Below are 17,955 nucleotides of genomic sequence, written 5' to 3' on the forward strand. Positions count from 1 at the left end.
GGTAGATAAATACCCCAGCTCCCTCGCTTCTCTGTGTGCTCCATGAAGCCTCCTCGAGTCCCAGTGCAGTTGCACACTGGTTGTCCACAGCATAACTTGCTCATTAATGTCCTATTTGGACTCTTTTTTTTTGAGATGGAGTTTCGCTCTTGTTGCCCAGGCTGGAGTGCAATGGCACGATCTTGCCTCATCGCAACCTCTGCCTCTGCCTGAAGGGATTCTCCTGCCTCAGCCTTCTGAGAAGCTGGGATTATCGGCTTGTGCTGCCACGCCTGGCTAATTTTGTATTTTTAGTAGAGATGGGGTTTTTCCATGTTGGTCAGGCTGGTCTCCCACCTCGGCCTCCCAAAGTGCCGGGATTACAGGCATACAGGCATGAGCCACTGCACGCAGCTTGCTTTTTTTTTTTTTTTTGAGACCAGGTTTTGCTGTTACCCAGGCTAGAGCTCAGTGATGCGATTCTAGCTCACTGCAACTTTGACCTCCAGGGCTCAAGTGATCCTCTCATCTTAGCCTTCTGAGTAGCTGGGATCTCGGGAGCACACCACCACACCTGGCTAATTTTTATGTTTTTTGTAGAGATGGGGTCTCACTATGTTGTCCAGGCTGGCTTTGAACCCCCAGGCTCAAGCGATCCTCTTACCTCAGCCTCCTAGATAGCTGGGACTATAGGTGTGAGTGATTGTGTCTGGCTCGGTCTGTCTCTCTTTTTTTTCTTTTCTTTTCTTTTTTTTATTTTTATTTTTATTTATATTTATTTATTTATTTATTTATTTTGAGACAGGGTCTCATTCTGTTGCCTAGGCTGGAGTGCAGTGGCGCAGTCTCAGCTCACTGCAACCTCTGCCTCCTGGGTTCAAGTGATTCTTCTGCCTCAGCCTCCTGAGTAGCTGGGATTACAGGTCCCCGCCACCACGCCCGGCTAAGTCTTATATTTTTAGCAGAGACGGGGTTTCACCATGTTGGCCAGGCTGTTCTCAAACTCCTGACCTCAGGTGATCCACCTGCCCCAGCCTCCCAAAGTGCTGGGATTACAGGCGTGAGCCACTGCGCCCGGCCTCTCTCTCTCTTTTAAAAAAATCCCTGTCTCAGAGCTGGGCATGTTAACTCATGCCTGTAGTCCCAGCACTTTGGCAGGCCAAGGCAGGAGGATTGCTTGAGGCCAGGAGATCAAGACCAATCTGGGCAACAAAGTGAAACATTGACTCTACAAAGAAGTTTTAAAATATTAGCCAGGCATGATGGTGTGTGCCTGTGGTCCCAGCTACTTGAGAGGCTGAAATGGGAGGATTGTTTGAGCCCAGGAGGTGTAGACTGCAGTGACCTGTGATCACACCACTGCACTCCAGCCTGGACAACAGAGCGAGATCCTGTCTCAAAAAAAAAAAAAAAAAAGGCCGGGCATGGTGGCTGATACCTGTAATCCCAGCACTTTGGGAGGCTGAGGTGGGTGGATCATGAGATCAGGAGTTTGAGACCAGCCTGGCCAATATGGTGAAACCCTGTCTCTACTAAAAATACAAAAATTAGCTGGGCATGGTGGCGGGTGCCTGTAGTCCCAGCTTGGGAGGCTGAGGCAGGAGAATCACTTGCACCCTGGAGGCAGAGGTTGCAGTGAGCTGAGATCATGCCACTGCACTCCAGCCTGGGCGACAGAACGAGACTCTGTCTCAAAAAAAAAAAAAAAAAAAAAAAAAAAAAAAAAAATCCCTGACTCTCTTCCTCTGTCTCCTCTTGGAGCTTCCTGGGATTGCCTCCCAGAAAAACCATTTGTCCCTGAATCCTTGCCTCAGGCTCTGCTTCTGGGGGAGGGGCTAAATGCAGACAGCAGGGACTATTGCCTTATTGTTCATGGCTGTGTCTCCAAGCACCCTAAACAGTACCTGGCACACAACAGGTGCTCAATAAATAATTGCTGAATGAATGAACTAAGAGGCACGGTCCTTCCCAAAGCTTTAGAGGTAGAAGGAAGTGTCACTATGGAGCCTGGGCAGGTTGGCACAGAGAGGTGAGAATGTGGTGGGGAGGGCTGAGGTGTCCCCTAGTTGCTAAGGGATCCTCATGGTCCTTCCACCCCACCCCCACCCCACGATCCTCCATCCCTGGCCGCTTGGCTGCCCACCTGCTCGGCCTTCAGGGTGAGTTCGATAAAGATTTGCTGCAGCTTCTCGTTGACGAAGTTGATGCAAAACTGCTCGAAGCCATTTTTCTGCAGAAGGAGGAAAAGGGTCCTTCCCTCAATGTCCTGGTGCTAGAAGTTCTTGTGGCCACCCCGAGCTGCCCCAGGGAGGACAGGATGTGGGCTGGAGGCAGGGGGCCTTACCTGGAAGATCTCGAAGCCATAAATGTCCAGCACACCGATGCTGTACTCTTCCTGGGGTTTTTGCATAGCACGGTTGATGGCCTGCGGTGTGGGTGGAGACAGGAGGTCAGTGGGCATCGGTCAGATCTGAAGCCCCCGCCCACCACTCCTTAGACACACGCCTAGCCAGCTTCATGGGTGATGTCCCCTCATGCCAATTTCCCTCCAGCCCTCTTTAGCTCTGCCCTTCCTGGCTCTGTGTATGGTCTCCCCACTCCCCAGTCAGTCACTCAGAGGAGAAACCCAAGTGTCAGTGCATCAGGGTCTGTGGCTCCGGAGCTCACTCTGCCCCTGAACCTCTCTGCACCTCTATTTTCTTATCTTTAAAACGGGTTGATAATAGCAACTACTTTATGGGGCTTTTTCTTTTCTTTTTTTTTTTTTGAGGTGGAGTCTCACTCTGTTGCCCAGGCTGGAAAGCCAGTGGCGCAATCTCGCCTCACTGCAACCTCCGCCTCCAGGATTCAAGAGATTCTTCTGCCTCAGCCTCCCAAGTAGCTGGGATTACAGGCATGTGTCACCATACCTGGCTAATTCTCATATTTTTAGTAGAGACGGGGTTTTGCCATGTTGGCCAGGGCTGATCTCAAACTCTTGACCTCGGGTGATCTGCCCACCTTGACCTCCCAAAGTGCTGGGATTACAGGCATGAACCACTGTGCCTGGCCATACATTTTATACTTTATTTATTTTTATTTTTTATTTTGAGATAATGTCTCAGTCTGTTGCCCAGACTGGAGTGCAGTGGCTTGATCATGGCTCACTACAGCCTCAACTTCCCGGGGTCAGGGATTCTTCCACCTCAGCCTCCTGAATAGCCGGCATTACAGGCACCAGCCACCGTGCCCGGCTAATTTTTGTATTTTTGTAGAGAAAGGGTTTCGCCCTGTTGCCCAGGCTGACTCCATACATTTAAAAAGTTTTTATTTTATTTTATTTTATTTTATTTTATTTTATTTTATTTTATTTTATTTATTTATTTATTTTGAGACAGAGTCTCGCTCCGTTGCCCAGGCTGGAGTGCAATGGCATGATCTCAGCTCACTGCAACTTCCACCTCCCGGGTTCAAGTGATTCTCCTGCCTCAGCCTCCCAAGTAGCTGGGATTAAAGGCATGTAAGGCATGTGCCACGACTCCTGGGTAATTTTTAGTAGAGACGGGGTTTCACCATGTTGGCCAGGCTGGTCTTGAACTCCAGACCTCAAGTGATCCACCTGCCTCAGCCTCCCAAAGTGCTGGGATTACAGGCATGAGCCACTACATCTGGCCAAGGTGTTTTTTTTTTAGAGACAGAGTCTTGCTCTGTCACCTAGCCTGGAGTGCAACAGTGCAATCATAGCTCACTGCAGCCCTGACCTTCTGGGTTCAAACGATCCCCCAACTTCAGCCTCCTGAGTAGATGGAACCACAAGTGCACACCACCACACCCAACTAACTGGAAATTTCTGTAGAGATGGGGTCTTGCTATGTTGCCCAGGCTAGTCTTTTTTTCTCTCTCTCTCTTTTTTTTTTTTTTAGACAGAGTTTTGCTCTTGTTGCCTAGGCTGGAGTGCAATGGCACGGTCTCGGCTCACGGCAACCTCTACCTCCCGGGTTCAAGCAATTCTCCTGCCTCAGCCTCCGGAGTAGCTGGGATTACAGGCATGTGCCACCACGCCCGGCTAATTTTGTATTTTTAGTAGAGACGGGGTTTCTCCATGTTGGTCAGGCTGGTCTCGAACTCCCGACCTCAGGAGATCCGCCCACCTCAGCCTCCCAAAGTGCTGGGATTACAGGCGTGAGCCACCGAGCCCAGCCACCCAGGCTAGTCTTGAACTTCTGGCCTCAAACGATGCTCCCACCTCGGCCACCCAAAGCATTGGGATCGCAGGCGTGAGCCACTGCACTTGGCCTCCATAAATGTTTGTGACCCCAGAGCGCCCACTCTGCCCTCCAGCCCCAGCTCCACTCGCCTCCACGAGGAAGTCGAAGAGGCGGGCATAGAGCCCCTTGGCCAGGGCGTCGCGGGTGTAGGCTGCCTGCTCCACGTTGAGGGTCACATCGATGGACTCACTGCGCCCGCCCCAGCGGCTGTCCATCTTGCGGCTGGTCAGCTTCTCCTGCAGTCGCCCACTGTCAATGCCCAGCAGGTAGGCGGGAAAGGCCAGGACTACCGGGGCAAAGGTCAGGGCAAAAACGGGACAGTTGGTTGGGCTCTTGTGCCTCCTGCATGGGCCTCCTATTATCCCCATCTTGCCAGTGACACCGACGTTGTCCCCGTGGGCTCTCAGCTTCCTGGGGGCAGAGCTGGGAGGACGCAGTTCACACACCCACAGGCCTCCATCCTGCCCTCCCTGACACCCACACTCACGGTCCACACTCTCCACTCGGGCGTAATTCCCGTCTTCACAGAAACTGATGTTCCCTAGGTGCAAGATCCCCGCCACCAGCTGCAGGACCAGCTGCTGGATGCTGGGCGGGATCCCAATGACCTGCATGGCGCTCTGTGGGTGCAACGGGAGCAGAAACTGTGCCGCGAATCCCGGCCTCCAACCTGCCTCCAGGGGCAGGCTTGAGGGGCCACAGCACGGACTCAGGGAGTGAGCACCCTTGGGTCCCCGTCCTGCCCCTTTCAATCACTTGCTGCGTGACCTTGGGCAAGTGCCTGCACCTCTCTGGTCTTTGTTTTTTATTATATTTTTTATTTTTGAGACAGAGTCTCCCTCTGTTGCCCAGGCTGGAGTGCAGTGGCGTGATCTTGGCTCACTACAACCTCCTCATCCCGGATTCAAGCAATTTTCCTGCCTCAGCCTCCCGAATACCTGGGATTACAGGTGTGAGCACCATGTCTGGCCTAGGCTTTGGTTTCCTATTTTATTTTTTAAAGAGTCTCACTCTTTCACCCAGGTAGGAGTGCAGTGGCGCTATCTTGGCTCACTGCAACCTCCACCTCCTGGGTTTAAGCGATTCTTCTGCCTCAGCCGCCTGAGTAGCTGGGACTACAGGCACATGCCATCACGCCTGGCTAATTTTTGTATTCTTAGTAGAGACGGGGTTTCACTATGTTGGCCAGGCTGGTCTCGAACTCCTGACCTCAGGTAATCCACCTGCCTCGGCCTCCCAAAGTGCTGGGATTACAGGCATGAGCCACCGCGCCTGGTCTTTTTTTGGTTTTTGAGATGGAGTCTCACTCTGTTGCTCAGGCTGGAGTGCAGTGTTGTGATGTTGGCTCACTGCAACTTCTGCCTCCTGGTTTCCAGCAATTCTCCTGCCTCTGCCTCCCCAGTAGCTGGGATTACAGTCACGCACCATCATGCCCGGCTAATTTTTGTATTTTAAGTAGAGACGGGGTTTAACCACGTTGGCCAGGCCGGTCTCAAACTCCTGACTTTAAGTCATCTGCCTGCCTCGGCCTCCCAAAGTGCTGGGATTACAGGCGTGAGCCACTGTGCCTGGGCTGGGCTTCGTTTTCCTAATTTGTAACTCAGGGGAGTTTCTGGGGCTGAGGTCTGCCTGGCTGGGGACTGGGGTGGAGGCCGGTGCTCACCAGAGTCTCACCAAAGTCACTTCTGTCGTCGGTGCCGTCCACCTGGTAGGTGTCCGATTGGTTGAGGTAGTAATAGTAGTCTGGTGTCATGAGGCCCAGGTTCTGCCTTTGCTCCTGGGAGGCCCCTTCCAGCAGCTGGAGTGTGTACAATGTTCATGCATCTGGTGCTTGCCTGGCTTAGCCCCTGTGATCCCCCCATCTGCCCTGCCATGCCCTCCCAAGCATGTACTTTTCCGTTGTCCACCCTGCTGGGCTCCAGGTGGGGCTCACTCTCCCCCAGCCTCTTCCCTGCACCTGGTAGTAGATGTGGAAGTTCCTCTCATTTTCATTCTGCATGACCACGCGGGACTTCTCCAGCAAGAAGTTGGAGATCTTGCCCCCATCCGGCTCCCCACCTCGGCTGAACTGGATCTCAAAGTACTTGCCCTGAATTTGAGAGAACCATGTCAGCACCCCAGCATCCTGGGGTGCAGGTTGGGGAAGGATTAGGGATGGGTCTTATGAGCCTTGCCTCTCTTCCCTTCTTCCTTTTTTTTTTTTTGGACAGAGTCTCACTCTGTTGCCCAGGCTGGGGTGCAGTGGCGCTATCTCGGCTCACTGCAACATCCACTTCCTGGGTTCAAGTGATTCTCCTGCCTCAGCCTCCTGAGTAGCTGGGACTACAGGTGCCCGCCACCACGCCCAGCTAATTTTTGTAGTTTTGGTAGAGACGGGGTTTCATCATGTTGGCCAGGCTGGTCTTGAACTCCAGACCTCAAGTGATCCACCTGTCCCAGCCTCCCAAAGTGCGGGGATTTCAGGCGTGAGCCCCCCCGTACCCAGTCCAAGGGTATGGAATTTAGTAAACCATGTGCATGTGCAGGTGTAATACTAAAGTCTATGAGATGGATATTAACATCATCCCCATTTTATGGATGAGCAAACAAAGGAAACTCAGGAAGTTACATCGATTTTTTTCCCCCAGGCTACACAGCTCACAATGACAGAATCAGACCCTGAATTCAGATCTGTTTACCTATCCTGTCTTCCACTGGGCCCAGCACAGCACCCACACAAAGAACGAGTCCCAGAACTATTGTCGAAAGAAGGAATAAATGAGGGACTAAATTGGACCTGAAATGTGAATGGGAACAATGTAGCATGGCTGCAGCCAGGGAGCATTTAAGAATGTTACACAGGGGTGTCATGGCCTCCACACTTCTGCCAATGGGGGACTCCCTTTTGAAATGGACCATGAGCAGGAAGTGAGTCTCCCATTCAGGAGCAGGTATTTCCTGCTGGGTTTCCAATGGGCTCTTGTCCTGGCAATGCAGATGTGTGTATGTGTGGTTGTGTGTGTAGAAAGGTCAGCACGGATGGAGCAGCTTCTCCAAGCAGAGCTGCAGAGACTCACAAAGCGGCTGGAATTATTGTTGCGCACAGTCTTGGCGTTGCCGAAAGCCTCGAGCAGCGGGTTGGACTGCAGGATGATATCTTTGACATGCTGGGGGCAGAGGCAGGTCGGGTGGGAAGAAGTCAGACGGGGGCAGGAGTGCAGATGAGTGGGGCTGCACTACCATGCAGGTGAGGGCGACCCAGCTCATCCTTCTGTTTTTCTCGTCTCACCTGGACCTTGTCGCCTCCGCCAGACACCTTGGAGATGTAGCCCATGATGTATTTAGCTGCCACTGTCTTCCCAGCTCCACTCTCTCCACTGGGGATGAATGGAGGAATAAATGATCAGTGGATGGGGTTGGGGGGAAGAGCCCTTTTTAGTGCCTGACTATTTATTCATTAAGCACCTACTGTGTGCCTGCCAGTATTCTGGGTACTGGGGATGCCATAATGAACAAGACAGATAAAATCTCTGCTTTCAGCCGGGCATGGTGGCTCATATAATCCTATAACCCCAGCACTTTGGGGGCCTGAGGAGGGAGAATCACTTGAGGTCAAAAGTTTGAGACCAGCCTGGCCAACATGGTGAAACCCAGACTCTGTTAAAATACAAAAATTAGCCGGACATGGTGGTAGGCGCCTGTAATCCCAGCCAGCCACTCAGGAGGCTGAGGTAGGAGAATTGCTTGAACCTGGGAGGCGGACGTTGCAGTGAGCTGAGGTTGCACCATGCACTCCGGCCTAGGTGACAGACTGAGACTCTGACACACACACACACACACACACACACACACACACACACTCACTCTCTCTCTCTCTCTCTCTCTCTCTCTCTCTCTCTCTGCTCTCATAGAGCTGGTATAGATGGATTGACTGAGATGGGGTCTCATTCTGTTGCCCAGGCTGGAGTGCAGTGGTGTGATCATAGCCCCCTGTTCCTGCCTGGAACTCCTGGGCTCAAGCAATCCTCCCTCCTCAGCCTCCTGAGTAGCTGTGGACTACAGGCATGCACCACAGTGCGCGGCTAATTATTTTATTTTTATAGAGACAGGGTGTTGCCATGTTGCCCAGGCTGGTCTTGAACTCCTGGCCTCAAGAGATCCTCTTGCCTTGGCCTCCCAAAGTGCCGGGATTACAAGCATAAGCCACCACACCTGGCCTGAGGTGACATTTAGAGGGGACAGACAGACAATAGCAGAATGAATCAATAAAATACATTGTGAGTCAGATGGTGACAAGGAAAATAAAACAGGGTGAGGGCAGAGAGGGACAGCAGGGCTGTGTTCAGATTGGGAGTTTCAGGCAAACCTCCCTGGGGGCAGTGATGATGTTTCAGTGGGGGCCTGGGCAGCAGGGTCTGTGGCGCCCCAACCCCGTCCATACCTAATGATGACACATTGGTTCTCACAGTCGATAAGCATGTTCCGGTACATGTTGTCCGTGAGGGCGTAGATGTGCGGGGGATTCTCGTACTGGGCCTGGTGGGGGAGGTCAGGTCTCAGCCCAGGGCTGGGGGCTAGAGGTCTCGGGGCTGTGCCTCCCACCCAGCGCCAGCCTCTGCCTCCCACCCAGCCCCAGCCTCACCGCGCCCTGGTAGAGGTCGATCTCACGGTCGGTGAAGTAGGGCATCTGCTTGAAGGGGTTTACGGAGATAAGCACAGAGCCGATGTAGGTCTGAGGGATGGTTAAGGGTCGTGCAGTGTACTGGTAGGTTTTGTCCTCCCTGTCCCCTCATCCTGTCCCCACCCAGGGCTTCCCAGAACTGCATTGCTTGGAGGTGGAAGAGATGGAGATGTTGGATGCACCTCGAGTCTCTTGGAAAAAACAGGGCTGGCCGGGTGCGGTGGCTCATGCCTGTAATCCCAGCACTTAGGGAGGCCGAGGCAGGCAGATCACTTGAGGTCAGGAGTTCAAGACGAACTTGGCCAACGTGGTGAAACCTTGTCTCCACTAAAAATACAAAAAATTAGCCGAGCATGGTGATGCGTGCCTGTGATCCCGGCTACTTGGGAGGCTGAGAGAGGAGAATCACTTGAACCTGGGAGGCAGAGGTTGCAGTGAGCTGAGATCGTGCCATTGCATGCTAGCCTGGGCAACAAGAGCCACTCAGTCTCAAAAACAAAACACAAAAACAAAAAAATTAGCCAGGCATGGTGGCTCATGCCTGTAATCCAGCTACTTGGGAGGCTGAGGCAGGAGAATCGTTTGAATCAGGGAGGCAGAGGTTGCAGTGAGCCGAGATTGTGCCACTGCACTCCAGCCTGGGCGACAGAGCAAGACTCCATCTCAAAAAAAAAAAAAAAAAAAAAAGGCCGGGCGCGGTGGCTCAAGCCTGTAATCCCAGCACTTTGGGAGGCCGAGGCGGGCGGATCACAAGGTCAGGAGATCGAGACCACAGTGAAACCCCGTCTCTACTAAAAATACAAAAAATTAGCTGGGCGCGGTGGCGGGCGCCTGTAGTCCCAGCTACTCAGGAGGCTGAGGCAGGAGAATGGCGAGAACCCGGGAGGCGGAGCTTGCAGTGAGCCGAGATCGCGCCACTGCACTCCAGCCTGGGCAACAGCGTGAGACTCCGTCTCAAAAAAAAAAAAAAAAAAAGAAAGAAAAGAAAAAAAACAGGGTTGGATGTGGAATGGGGGAAACGGAACACACTGGGGCTGAGCTTCTCCAGGACAGAGGGAGCAGTGGCAGCCACAGCTGCCCCCAACCAGAGCCCTGCTGTCACTCTGTCCTCTGTCTCACCGCCTGGTGCTCTCCCGGCCCATCCCTCCCTCTGCTCCATCACCCTCCTCTCCGTCCATGGCCCAGCCATTCATTCCTTCCCTGCCTGCCCGCCTCCATCCTTGGCCCAGGGTACGAAGATGTAGTCGTCCATGAAGCGCTTCCGCAGGTTGGCGGCAATGGCGTCTTCGGTGATCTGGGGAAGGAGCACCATGTCGTCCACGCCGCTCTGCTTCACGTTGTGGCTCTGCCAGTGGAAGCGCTCCTTGCTGCCCTAGGGGGTGAGAAGGGGTTCGGGGTGAGCCCTTGCACGGGGATGCGGCACCTGGCTCACCGATGCCATCAACTGGGTTCTGTCCCACCTCCTCAGCTCCACCTCCCCAGCTCCACCTCCATTCCTCCTTCCCCATCTCCAGGAGAGGCTGGCAGGAACCAAGCCAGGTCCCCTGCCCCAGACAGAAGTTGCACCGCCTCAGATCCAGCCCTCAGCCCTCTTTATTTTTTTTATTTTTAATTTTTATTTATTTATTTATTTTGAGACAGAGTCTTACTCTGTCGTTCAGGCTGGAGTGCAGTGGCGCAATCTCGGCTCATTGCAATCTCCACCTCTCGGGTTCAAGCGATTGTCCTGCCTCAGCCTCCCGAGTAGCTGGGATTACAGGTGCCCACCACCACACCCAGCTAATTTTTAATATTTTTGATAGAGACGGGGTTTCACTATGTTGGCCAGGCTGGTCTGGAACTCCTGACCTCAAGTGATCCACCCACCTCGGGCTCCCAAAGTGCTGGGATTACAGGCGTGAGCCACCGCACCCGGCCTCTTTCTTTCTCTCTCTCTCTCTCTCTTTTTTTTTTTAATTAATTTTTTTTCGCCAGGTGCAATGGCTCTTGCCTATAATCCCAGCACTTTGGGAGGTTGAGGCAGGAGGATCACTTGAGGCCAGTAGTTCGAGACCAGCCTGGGCAACATAGCAAGGCCCTGTCTCTATTAAAAGAAAAGGCCGGACGTGGTGGCTCACGTCTGTAATCTCAGCACTTTGGGAGGCCAAGCCGGGTGAATCCGAGGTCAGGAGTTTGAGACCACCCTGGCTAACATGGTGAAACCCCGTCTCTACTAAAAATACAAAATTAGCCAGGTGTGGTGGTGCATGCCTGTAATACCAGCTACCCGGGAGGCTGAGGCAGGAGAATCGCTTGAACCTGGGAGACGGAGGTTGTAGTGAACCGAGATCACGCCATTTCACTCTAGCCTGGGCAACAAGAGCTAAACTCTGTCTCAAAAAAAAAAAAAAAAGGCAATCTGAAAAGGCTATATACTGTCTGATTCCAACTATAGGATATTCTGGAAAAGGCAAAACTATGAGGACAGTAAAAGATCAGTGGGGCCAGACGCAATGGCTCAACCTGTAATCCCAGTACTTTGGGAGGCCGAGATGGGAGGACTGCTTGAGGCCAGGAGTTCAAGACCAGCCTGGGCAACACAGCGAGACCCCCATCTCTACAAAAAATAGAAAAATTAGACAAGAGTGGTGACATGTGTCTGTGGTCCTGGCTACTCTGGAGGCTGAGGTGGGAGGATCACTTGAGCCCAGGATGCGGAGGTTGCAGTGAGCTGATATTTTGCCACTACACTCCAGCCTGGATAACTCTTGTCTCAAAAAAGAAACAAACAAAACAAAAAAACAAACAAAAAACCAAACAAACAAAAAAAGTTTTTTTTTTTTTTTTGAGACGGAGTCTCACTCTGTAGCCCAGGCTGGAGTGCAGTGGCCGGATCTCAGCTCACTGCAAGCTCCACCTCCCAGGTTCACGCCATTCTCCGGCCTCAGCCTCCCAAGTAGCTGGGACTACAGGCGCCCGCCACCTCGCCCGGCTAGTTTTTTGTATTTCTTAGTAGAGACGGGGTTTCACCGTGTTAGCCAGGATGGTCTCGATCTCCTGACCTCGTGATCCACCCGTCTCGGCCTCCCAAAGTGCTGGGATTACAGGCTTGAGCCACCGCGCCCGGCCACAAAAAAAGTTTTGAGACAGGGTCTCACTCTGTCGCCCAGGCTGGAGTGCAGTGGTTCGACCATAGCTCTGTGCAGCCTCTACCTCCTGGGCTCAAGCAATTCTCCCATCGCACCACAGGCTCCCGGGTAGCTGGGACTACAGATGTGCACCACCATGCCTGGATAATTTTTGTATTTTTTGTAGAGATGGGGTCTTGCTATGTTGCCCCGGCTGGTCTTGAACTCCGGGACTCAATGGATTATCTGTCTCAGTCTCCCAAAGTGGTGGGATTATAGGCGTGAGCTACCACACCCAGGCCCTCAGCCCTCTCCTTTGGTCTCTTTGCCCATTCGTCACCCCACCTAGTGCCCCTCACTTCCCATGAAGGATGCCAGGCTTGGCGGGCAGGGCACAGGAGCAGGAGCAGGGCAGACTGCAGGAGCAGAGCAGGGAGACCCGGGCAACTTGGTGGGAAGTGGGCACATCATGGTTCTCACTTCCTGCCAGCCTCCCAGCCTCTCCCTTTCACATCCCCCATCCCCTCCCCAGGCCCAGGCCAGTCCCTGACTTCTCTGTGGCATTTGACCCACTGCTGCTATGTGGCCTCCTTCCTTCTCCCCCTCCCACCTCTCCTCTTCTCTTGTGGTCACACATCCCAGCTGGTCCCTTTGAGCTCCTCCAGGCCACCATGTCCTGTGACCTCTGCCCTCTGTGCCTGTGTGTGACTTTGTTCCTCAGCTCCACCCTCTACTCCCAGCCCTGCCTCCCTGCTGCCCCTGCCACGGCCTTCTCCTCTGTGTCCCTTCACCTTGCCCCTCAGTAGTGCCAGCACCTTCCCAGATTCCCACTTTCTCATTTCACTTCCTCTCTGTTTTTCTTTTTCTTTTCTTTTTCTTTTTTCTTTCTTTCTTTTTTTTTTTTTTTGAGTCAGTCTTGTTCTGTCACCCAGGCTGGAGTGCAGTGGCGGGATCATAGCTCACTGTAGCCCTGACCTCCTGGGCTCAAGAGATCCTCCCACCTCAGCCTCCTGAGTAGCTGGGACCACAGGTGTGTGTCACCATGCCCAACTAATATTTAAATTTTTTTGTATTGATGGAGTCTTGTTATGTTGCTCAGGCTGGTCTTTAACTTCTGGCCTCAAGTGATCCTCCCACCTCAATCTCCCAAAGTGCTGGAATTTCAGGCATGAGTCACCTCGCCTGACCCAGACGACACTTTCTTTATTTTTTTTTTTTGTTGAGACAGAGTCTCGCTTTGTCGCCCAGACTGGAGTGCAGTGGCCGGATCTCAGCTCACTGCAAGCTCCGCCGCCCGGGTTCACGCCATTCTCCTGCCTCAGCCTCCTGAGTAGCTGGGACTACAGGCGCCCGCCACCTCGCCCGGCTAGGTTTTTGTATTTTTTAGTAGAGACGGGGTTTCACCGTGTTCGCCAGGATGGTCTCGATCTCCTGACCTTGTGATCCGCCCGTCTCGGCCTCCCAAAGTGCTGGGATTACAGGCTTGAGCCACCGCGCCCAGCCTACGACACTTTCTTTAGGCCCCATGGAGGAGACTGAGGCACATGCTCTCCAAAAAACTCCTCTTCCAGGAAGCCTGCCCTGGTTGCTCTCCTTTTAGCCCCACTGAATTTATCTGGTGCCTTAAACATCGTGGCTTTCTCAGGCTCACTCTGTCTCTATTCAGTACATCTCTGCAAAGGAGTCGTCTGACAGATAGGAGTGATGGCAACTTGGAACTATCCCATTTGGTGAACTCATGGTCCGATAAGATGTTTCTCCTCTTGAAAGCTCCCCCATCCCCAGGCCAGGAACTGCTGGAGGCAGAGACTGGGGCTGAGGCTTTTCTCTGTCAAATGAACAAGGGACAAAGGTAAAGAAAGAAACCCAGATTGAGAGCAAACCCCCCCCTCCCAGGGCAAATGAAGCTGGGAATGAAGTATTTTTGTTTTATTGAGATGGGGTCTTACTATGTTGCTGGATGGAATGCCGTGGTGAGACAATGGCTCGCTGCTACCTCTGCCTCCAGGGCTCAAGCGATCCCCCCACCTCAGTCTCCTGAGTAGCTGGGACTACAGGCACAAACCACCAAGCCCAGCTAATTTTTTGTAGTTTTGGTAGAGATGGGGTTTCACCATGTGGCTCAGGCTGGTCTTGAACTCCTGACCTCAAGCGACCTTCCTAACTGCTGGGATTACAGGCATGAGCCACAGCTCCCAGTCCGGGATTGAAGTCTTTTTTTTTCTGAGATGGAGTCTTGCTCTGTCGCCCAGGCTGGAGTGCAGTGGCACAATCTTGGCTCACTGCAAGCTCCGCCTCCCGGGTTCATGCCATTCTCCTGCCTCAGCCTCCTGAGTAGCTGGGACTACAGGCGCCCTGCCTGCCACTGCGCCCGGCTAATTTTTTGTATTTTCAGTAGAGATGGGGTTTCACCGTGTTAGCCAGGATGGTCTCGTTCTCCTGACCTCGTGATCCGCCCGCCTCGGCCTCCCAAAGTGCTGGGATTACAGGCGTGCGCCACCACGCCTGGCCAGGATTGAAGTCTTTAAAGTGGACTGTGTTTGCCAGTGGATTCCAGGGATACAGGCAGGGCTCAAGCAGAAGCGTCCACATGGGCCACTGTAAGGCAGAAGTGGAGCCAGTCTCTCCTGGGGGTACTGGGGAGACACGGAATGTTCTTGAGCGGGGTCAGGGGGAGGTGGAGGTGCATGGTCAGATTCTGGACACGCTGACAGCTAGAGGTGGGGGTTGTTGAGGGATGCCCATGGGCATTAAATAAGCCCAGCCTTTGGCATGGGGATAGATCTGGGTTCTGATCCTGCCTGGGCGAACAGCTGCTGCTGTGAGTCTCTATCTCATCTGTAAACAGGAGAGGCAGCTCCACTTCCCAGGGTTGATGAGAGGATGAACTGCTTTGGGGGAACAAGGTGGGATGGGAGGCTGGTGCCCCTCTCCAAGCCTGAGTGGTTATGAGGATAGACCCAGGCTGAAGGGTGTTTGAAAGAATTAACACGGCCGGGCGTGATGGTTCACACCTGTAATCCCAGCGCTTTGGGAGGCCGAGGCGGGCAGATCATCTAAGGTCGGGAGTTTGAGACCAGCCTGACCAACACGGTGAAACCCTGTCTCTACTAAAAATACAAAAATTAGCCTGGCGTGGTGGTGCACGCCTGTAATCCCAGTGACTCAGGAGGCTGAAGCAGAACAAATCGCTAGGGTGGCAGAGGTTGCGGCGAGCCCAGATCATGCCTGAAACTCCATCTGAAAGAAAGAGAGAGAAAGAAAGAAAGAAAGAGGAAGGAAGGGAGGGAGGGAGGGAGGGAGGGAGGAAGGAAGGGAGAGGGGAGGGGAGGGGAGGGGAGGAGAGAGGAGAGGAGAGGAAAGGAAAGGAAGAAGGAAGGAAGGAAAGAAAGAGAAAGAAAGAAAGAAAGAATGAACACTCACAGAGCACCTACGCTGGTTTGGGGGATGCAGATCATCGATATTACCAGCCATCATCACATCATCTCAGTGTGGGGCAGGCTCGGAGGGAAATGGAGGCTGGAGAAGTATAGCAGCTTCCCTAAGGACACTGGACTAAAGATGCAGGTATTGTTTCCAAGGGTGTGGGATTTGAACCTGGGTCTATTCAACAGCAAAGGACAGGTTCTTGGCCGGGCGCGGTGGCTCACGCCTGGAATCCCAGCACTTTGGGAGGCTGAGGCAGGTGGATCACCTGAGGTCAGGAATTCGAGGCCAGCCTGGCTAACATAATAAAAATACAAAAAATTAGCCAAGTGTGGTGGTGCACGCCTGTAATCCCAGCTACTCAGGAGGCTGAGGCAGGAGGACTCGCTTGATCCCTCGAGGCAGAGGTTGCAGTGAGCTGAGATTGCACCACTGCACTCCAACCTGGGCAAACAGAGCAAGACTTGGTCTCAAAAAAAAAAAAAAAAAAAAAAAAAAACACACACACAGGAGGCTGGGCTGGTGCTGAGAAGGAATTTTTTGGTTTGGTTTGGTTTGGTTTTTGAGAGAGGGTCTCACTCTGTCTCCCAAGCTGGAGTGCAGTGGCAAAGTCATGGCTCACTGCAGCCTTGAGCTGGGCTCAAGTGATCCTCCTGTCTCAGCCTCCGGCGTAGCTGAGACTACAGGCACATGCCACCGTGCCTGGCTAATTTCTTTTTTTTTTTTTTTTTTGAGACGAAGTCTTGCTCTGTCGCCCAGGCTGGAGCACAGTGGTGCGGTCTCAGCTCACTGCAAGCTTCCAGGTTCACGCCATTCTCCTGCCTCAGCCTCCTGAGGAGCTGGGACTACAGGCGCCTGCCACCACAGCAGCCAATTTTTTGTATTTTTAGTAGAGACAGGGTTTCACCGTATTAGCCAGGATGGTCTTGATCTCCTTACCTCGTGATCCGCCCACCTCGGCCTCCCAAAGTGCTGGGATTACAGGCGTGAGCCACCGCGCTCAGCCACGCCTGGCTAAGTTTTAAATATTTCATAGAGACAGGGTCTTGCTCTGTTGCTCAGGCTGATGTCTAACTCCTGGGCTCAAGTGATCCTCCCACCTTGGCCTTCCAATATGCTGGGATTACAGGTGTGAGCCACTGTGCCTGGCCTGAAAAGGGTTTTGATAAATAGCTGGGAGAAAGGGTGCACCAGGCGGGGTTAACTGTCTGGGAGAAAGGTAAGGAGGTGTGGCTGCAGCAGAGACAGAGAATGGAATGCAGGGGTAGTCAGGGCTTCAACCCCTCACACTGCTCCTGGCCAGAGTAGTCGGCATGAATTCTCTCCCTCCCTCTCTCCCTTCCTTCTTTCCTCTCTCCCTCCCTCCCTCCCTTCCTCCCTTCCTTTCTCACTCTGTCCCTCCCTTCCTTCCTTTCTCCCTTTCTCCCTCCATCTCTCTCTTCCTTTCTCCATCTCTCCCTCCATCTTTCTTTCTTTCTCTTTCTTTCTCTTTCTCTCTTTCCCTCCCTCCTTCCTTTCCCTCCCTTCCTCCCTTCCGTCCTTCTCCCTCCCTCCCTCTCCCTTTCTTTCTTTTTCTCCTTTCTTTCTTTCTCTTTCTTTCTCTCTCTCTTTTTCCTTCCCTCCTTCCTTTTCCTTCCTTCCTTCCTTCTTCCTCCCTCCCTGCCTGCCTTCCTTTCTCTCTCCCTCCATCTTTCTTTCTTTCTTTTCTTTCTTGTCTGTCTTTCTTTTTCTCCTTCCTTTCTTTCTTTCTCTTTCTCTCTTTCCCTCCCTCCTTCCTTTTCCTTCCTTCCTTTCTTCCTTCCTTCCTTCTTCCTCCCTGCCTTCCTTCCTCTCTTTCTTTCTTTCTTTCTTTCTTTCTTTCTTTCTTTCTTTCTTTCTTTCTTTCTTTCTTTCTCTCTCTCTCTCTCTCTCTCTCTCTCTCTCTCTCTCTCTCTCTTTCTTTTTCTTTCTGTCTTTCTCTCTCTCTCTTCTTTCTTTTCCTTTTAAGAGAACGGGGTCTCGCTATATCGCCCAGGCAGGTCTCAAACTCCTGGGCTCAAGCTATCCTCCCACCTCTGCCTCCCTGAGAGCTGGGATTACAGGTGTGAGCCACAGTGCCTGGCATTTTTTTTTTTTTTCAGAGTGTCACTCTATTGCTCAGGCTGGAGTGCAGTGGCATGACCTCATGCAGTGGTGCAACCTCCACCTCCTGGGTTCAAACGATTCTTCTGTCTCAGCCTACCAAATAGCTGGGATTACAGGTGCCTGTCACCATGCCCAGCTAATTTTTCTATTTTTAGTAGAGACGGGGTTTCACCATGTTGGCTAGGCTGGTCTCGAACCCCTGACCTCAAGTGATCTGCCCGTCTCTGCCTCCCAAAGTGCTGGGATTACAGGAGTGAGCCACCATGCCTGGCTTCTTTTTTCTCCTTCCTTCCTTCCTTCCTTCCTTCCTTCCTTCCTTCCTTCCTTCCTTCCTTCCTTCCTTTCCTTATTTCCTTCCACTGTTTTCTTTCCTTCTTTCTTTTCTTCCCTTCCCTTTCCGTCCGTCCGTCCA

General features: G+C 52.7%; 1 protein-coding gene across 1 annotated transcript in view; it reads right to left on the reverse strand.

The window, feature by feature from the left end:
- LOC105482094 (myosin IF) overlaps positions 1–17,955 on the reverse strand; it is a 59,967-nt gene that overhangs the window by 26,975 nt on the left and 15,037 nt on the right. Inside the window, exons 2-12 of the mRNA XM_071088017.1 lie at positions 10,121–10,258; positions 8,848–8,937; positions 8,647–8,741; positions 7,495–7,582; positions 7,283–7,372; positions 6,184–6,315; positions 5,890–6,024; positions 4,714–4,846; positions 4,316–4,512; positions 2,324–2,404; positions 2,123–2,209 (exon numbers count right to left, since the gene is read on the reverse strand). Of these exons, the coding sequence (XP_070944118.1) occupies positions 2,123–2,209; positions 2,324–2,404; positions 4,316–4,512; positions 4,714–4,846; positions 5,890–6,024; positions 6,184–6,315; positions 7,283–7,372; positions 7,495–7,582; positions 8,647–8,741; positions 8,848–8,937; positions 10,121–10,258 (1,266 nt within the window). The remainder of the gene's footprint in view (positions 1–2,122; positions 2,210–2,323; positions 2,405–4,315; positions 4,513–4,713; positions 4,847–5,889; positions 6,025–6,183; positions 6,316–7,282; positions 7,373–7,494; positions 7,583–8,646; positions 8,742–8,847; positions 8,938–10,120; positions 10,259–17,955) is intronic.

The sequence above is a fragment of the Macaca nemestrina genome, chromosome 20 (assembly GCF_043159975.1).
Source record: "Macaca nemestrina isolate mMacNem1 chromosome 20, mMacNem.hap1, whole genome shotgun sequence".
Lineage (NCBI taxonomy): Eukaryota > Metazoa > Chordata > Mammalia > Primates > Cercopithecidae > Macaca > Macaca nemestrina.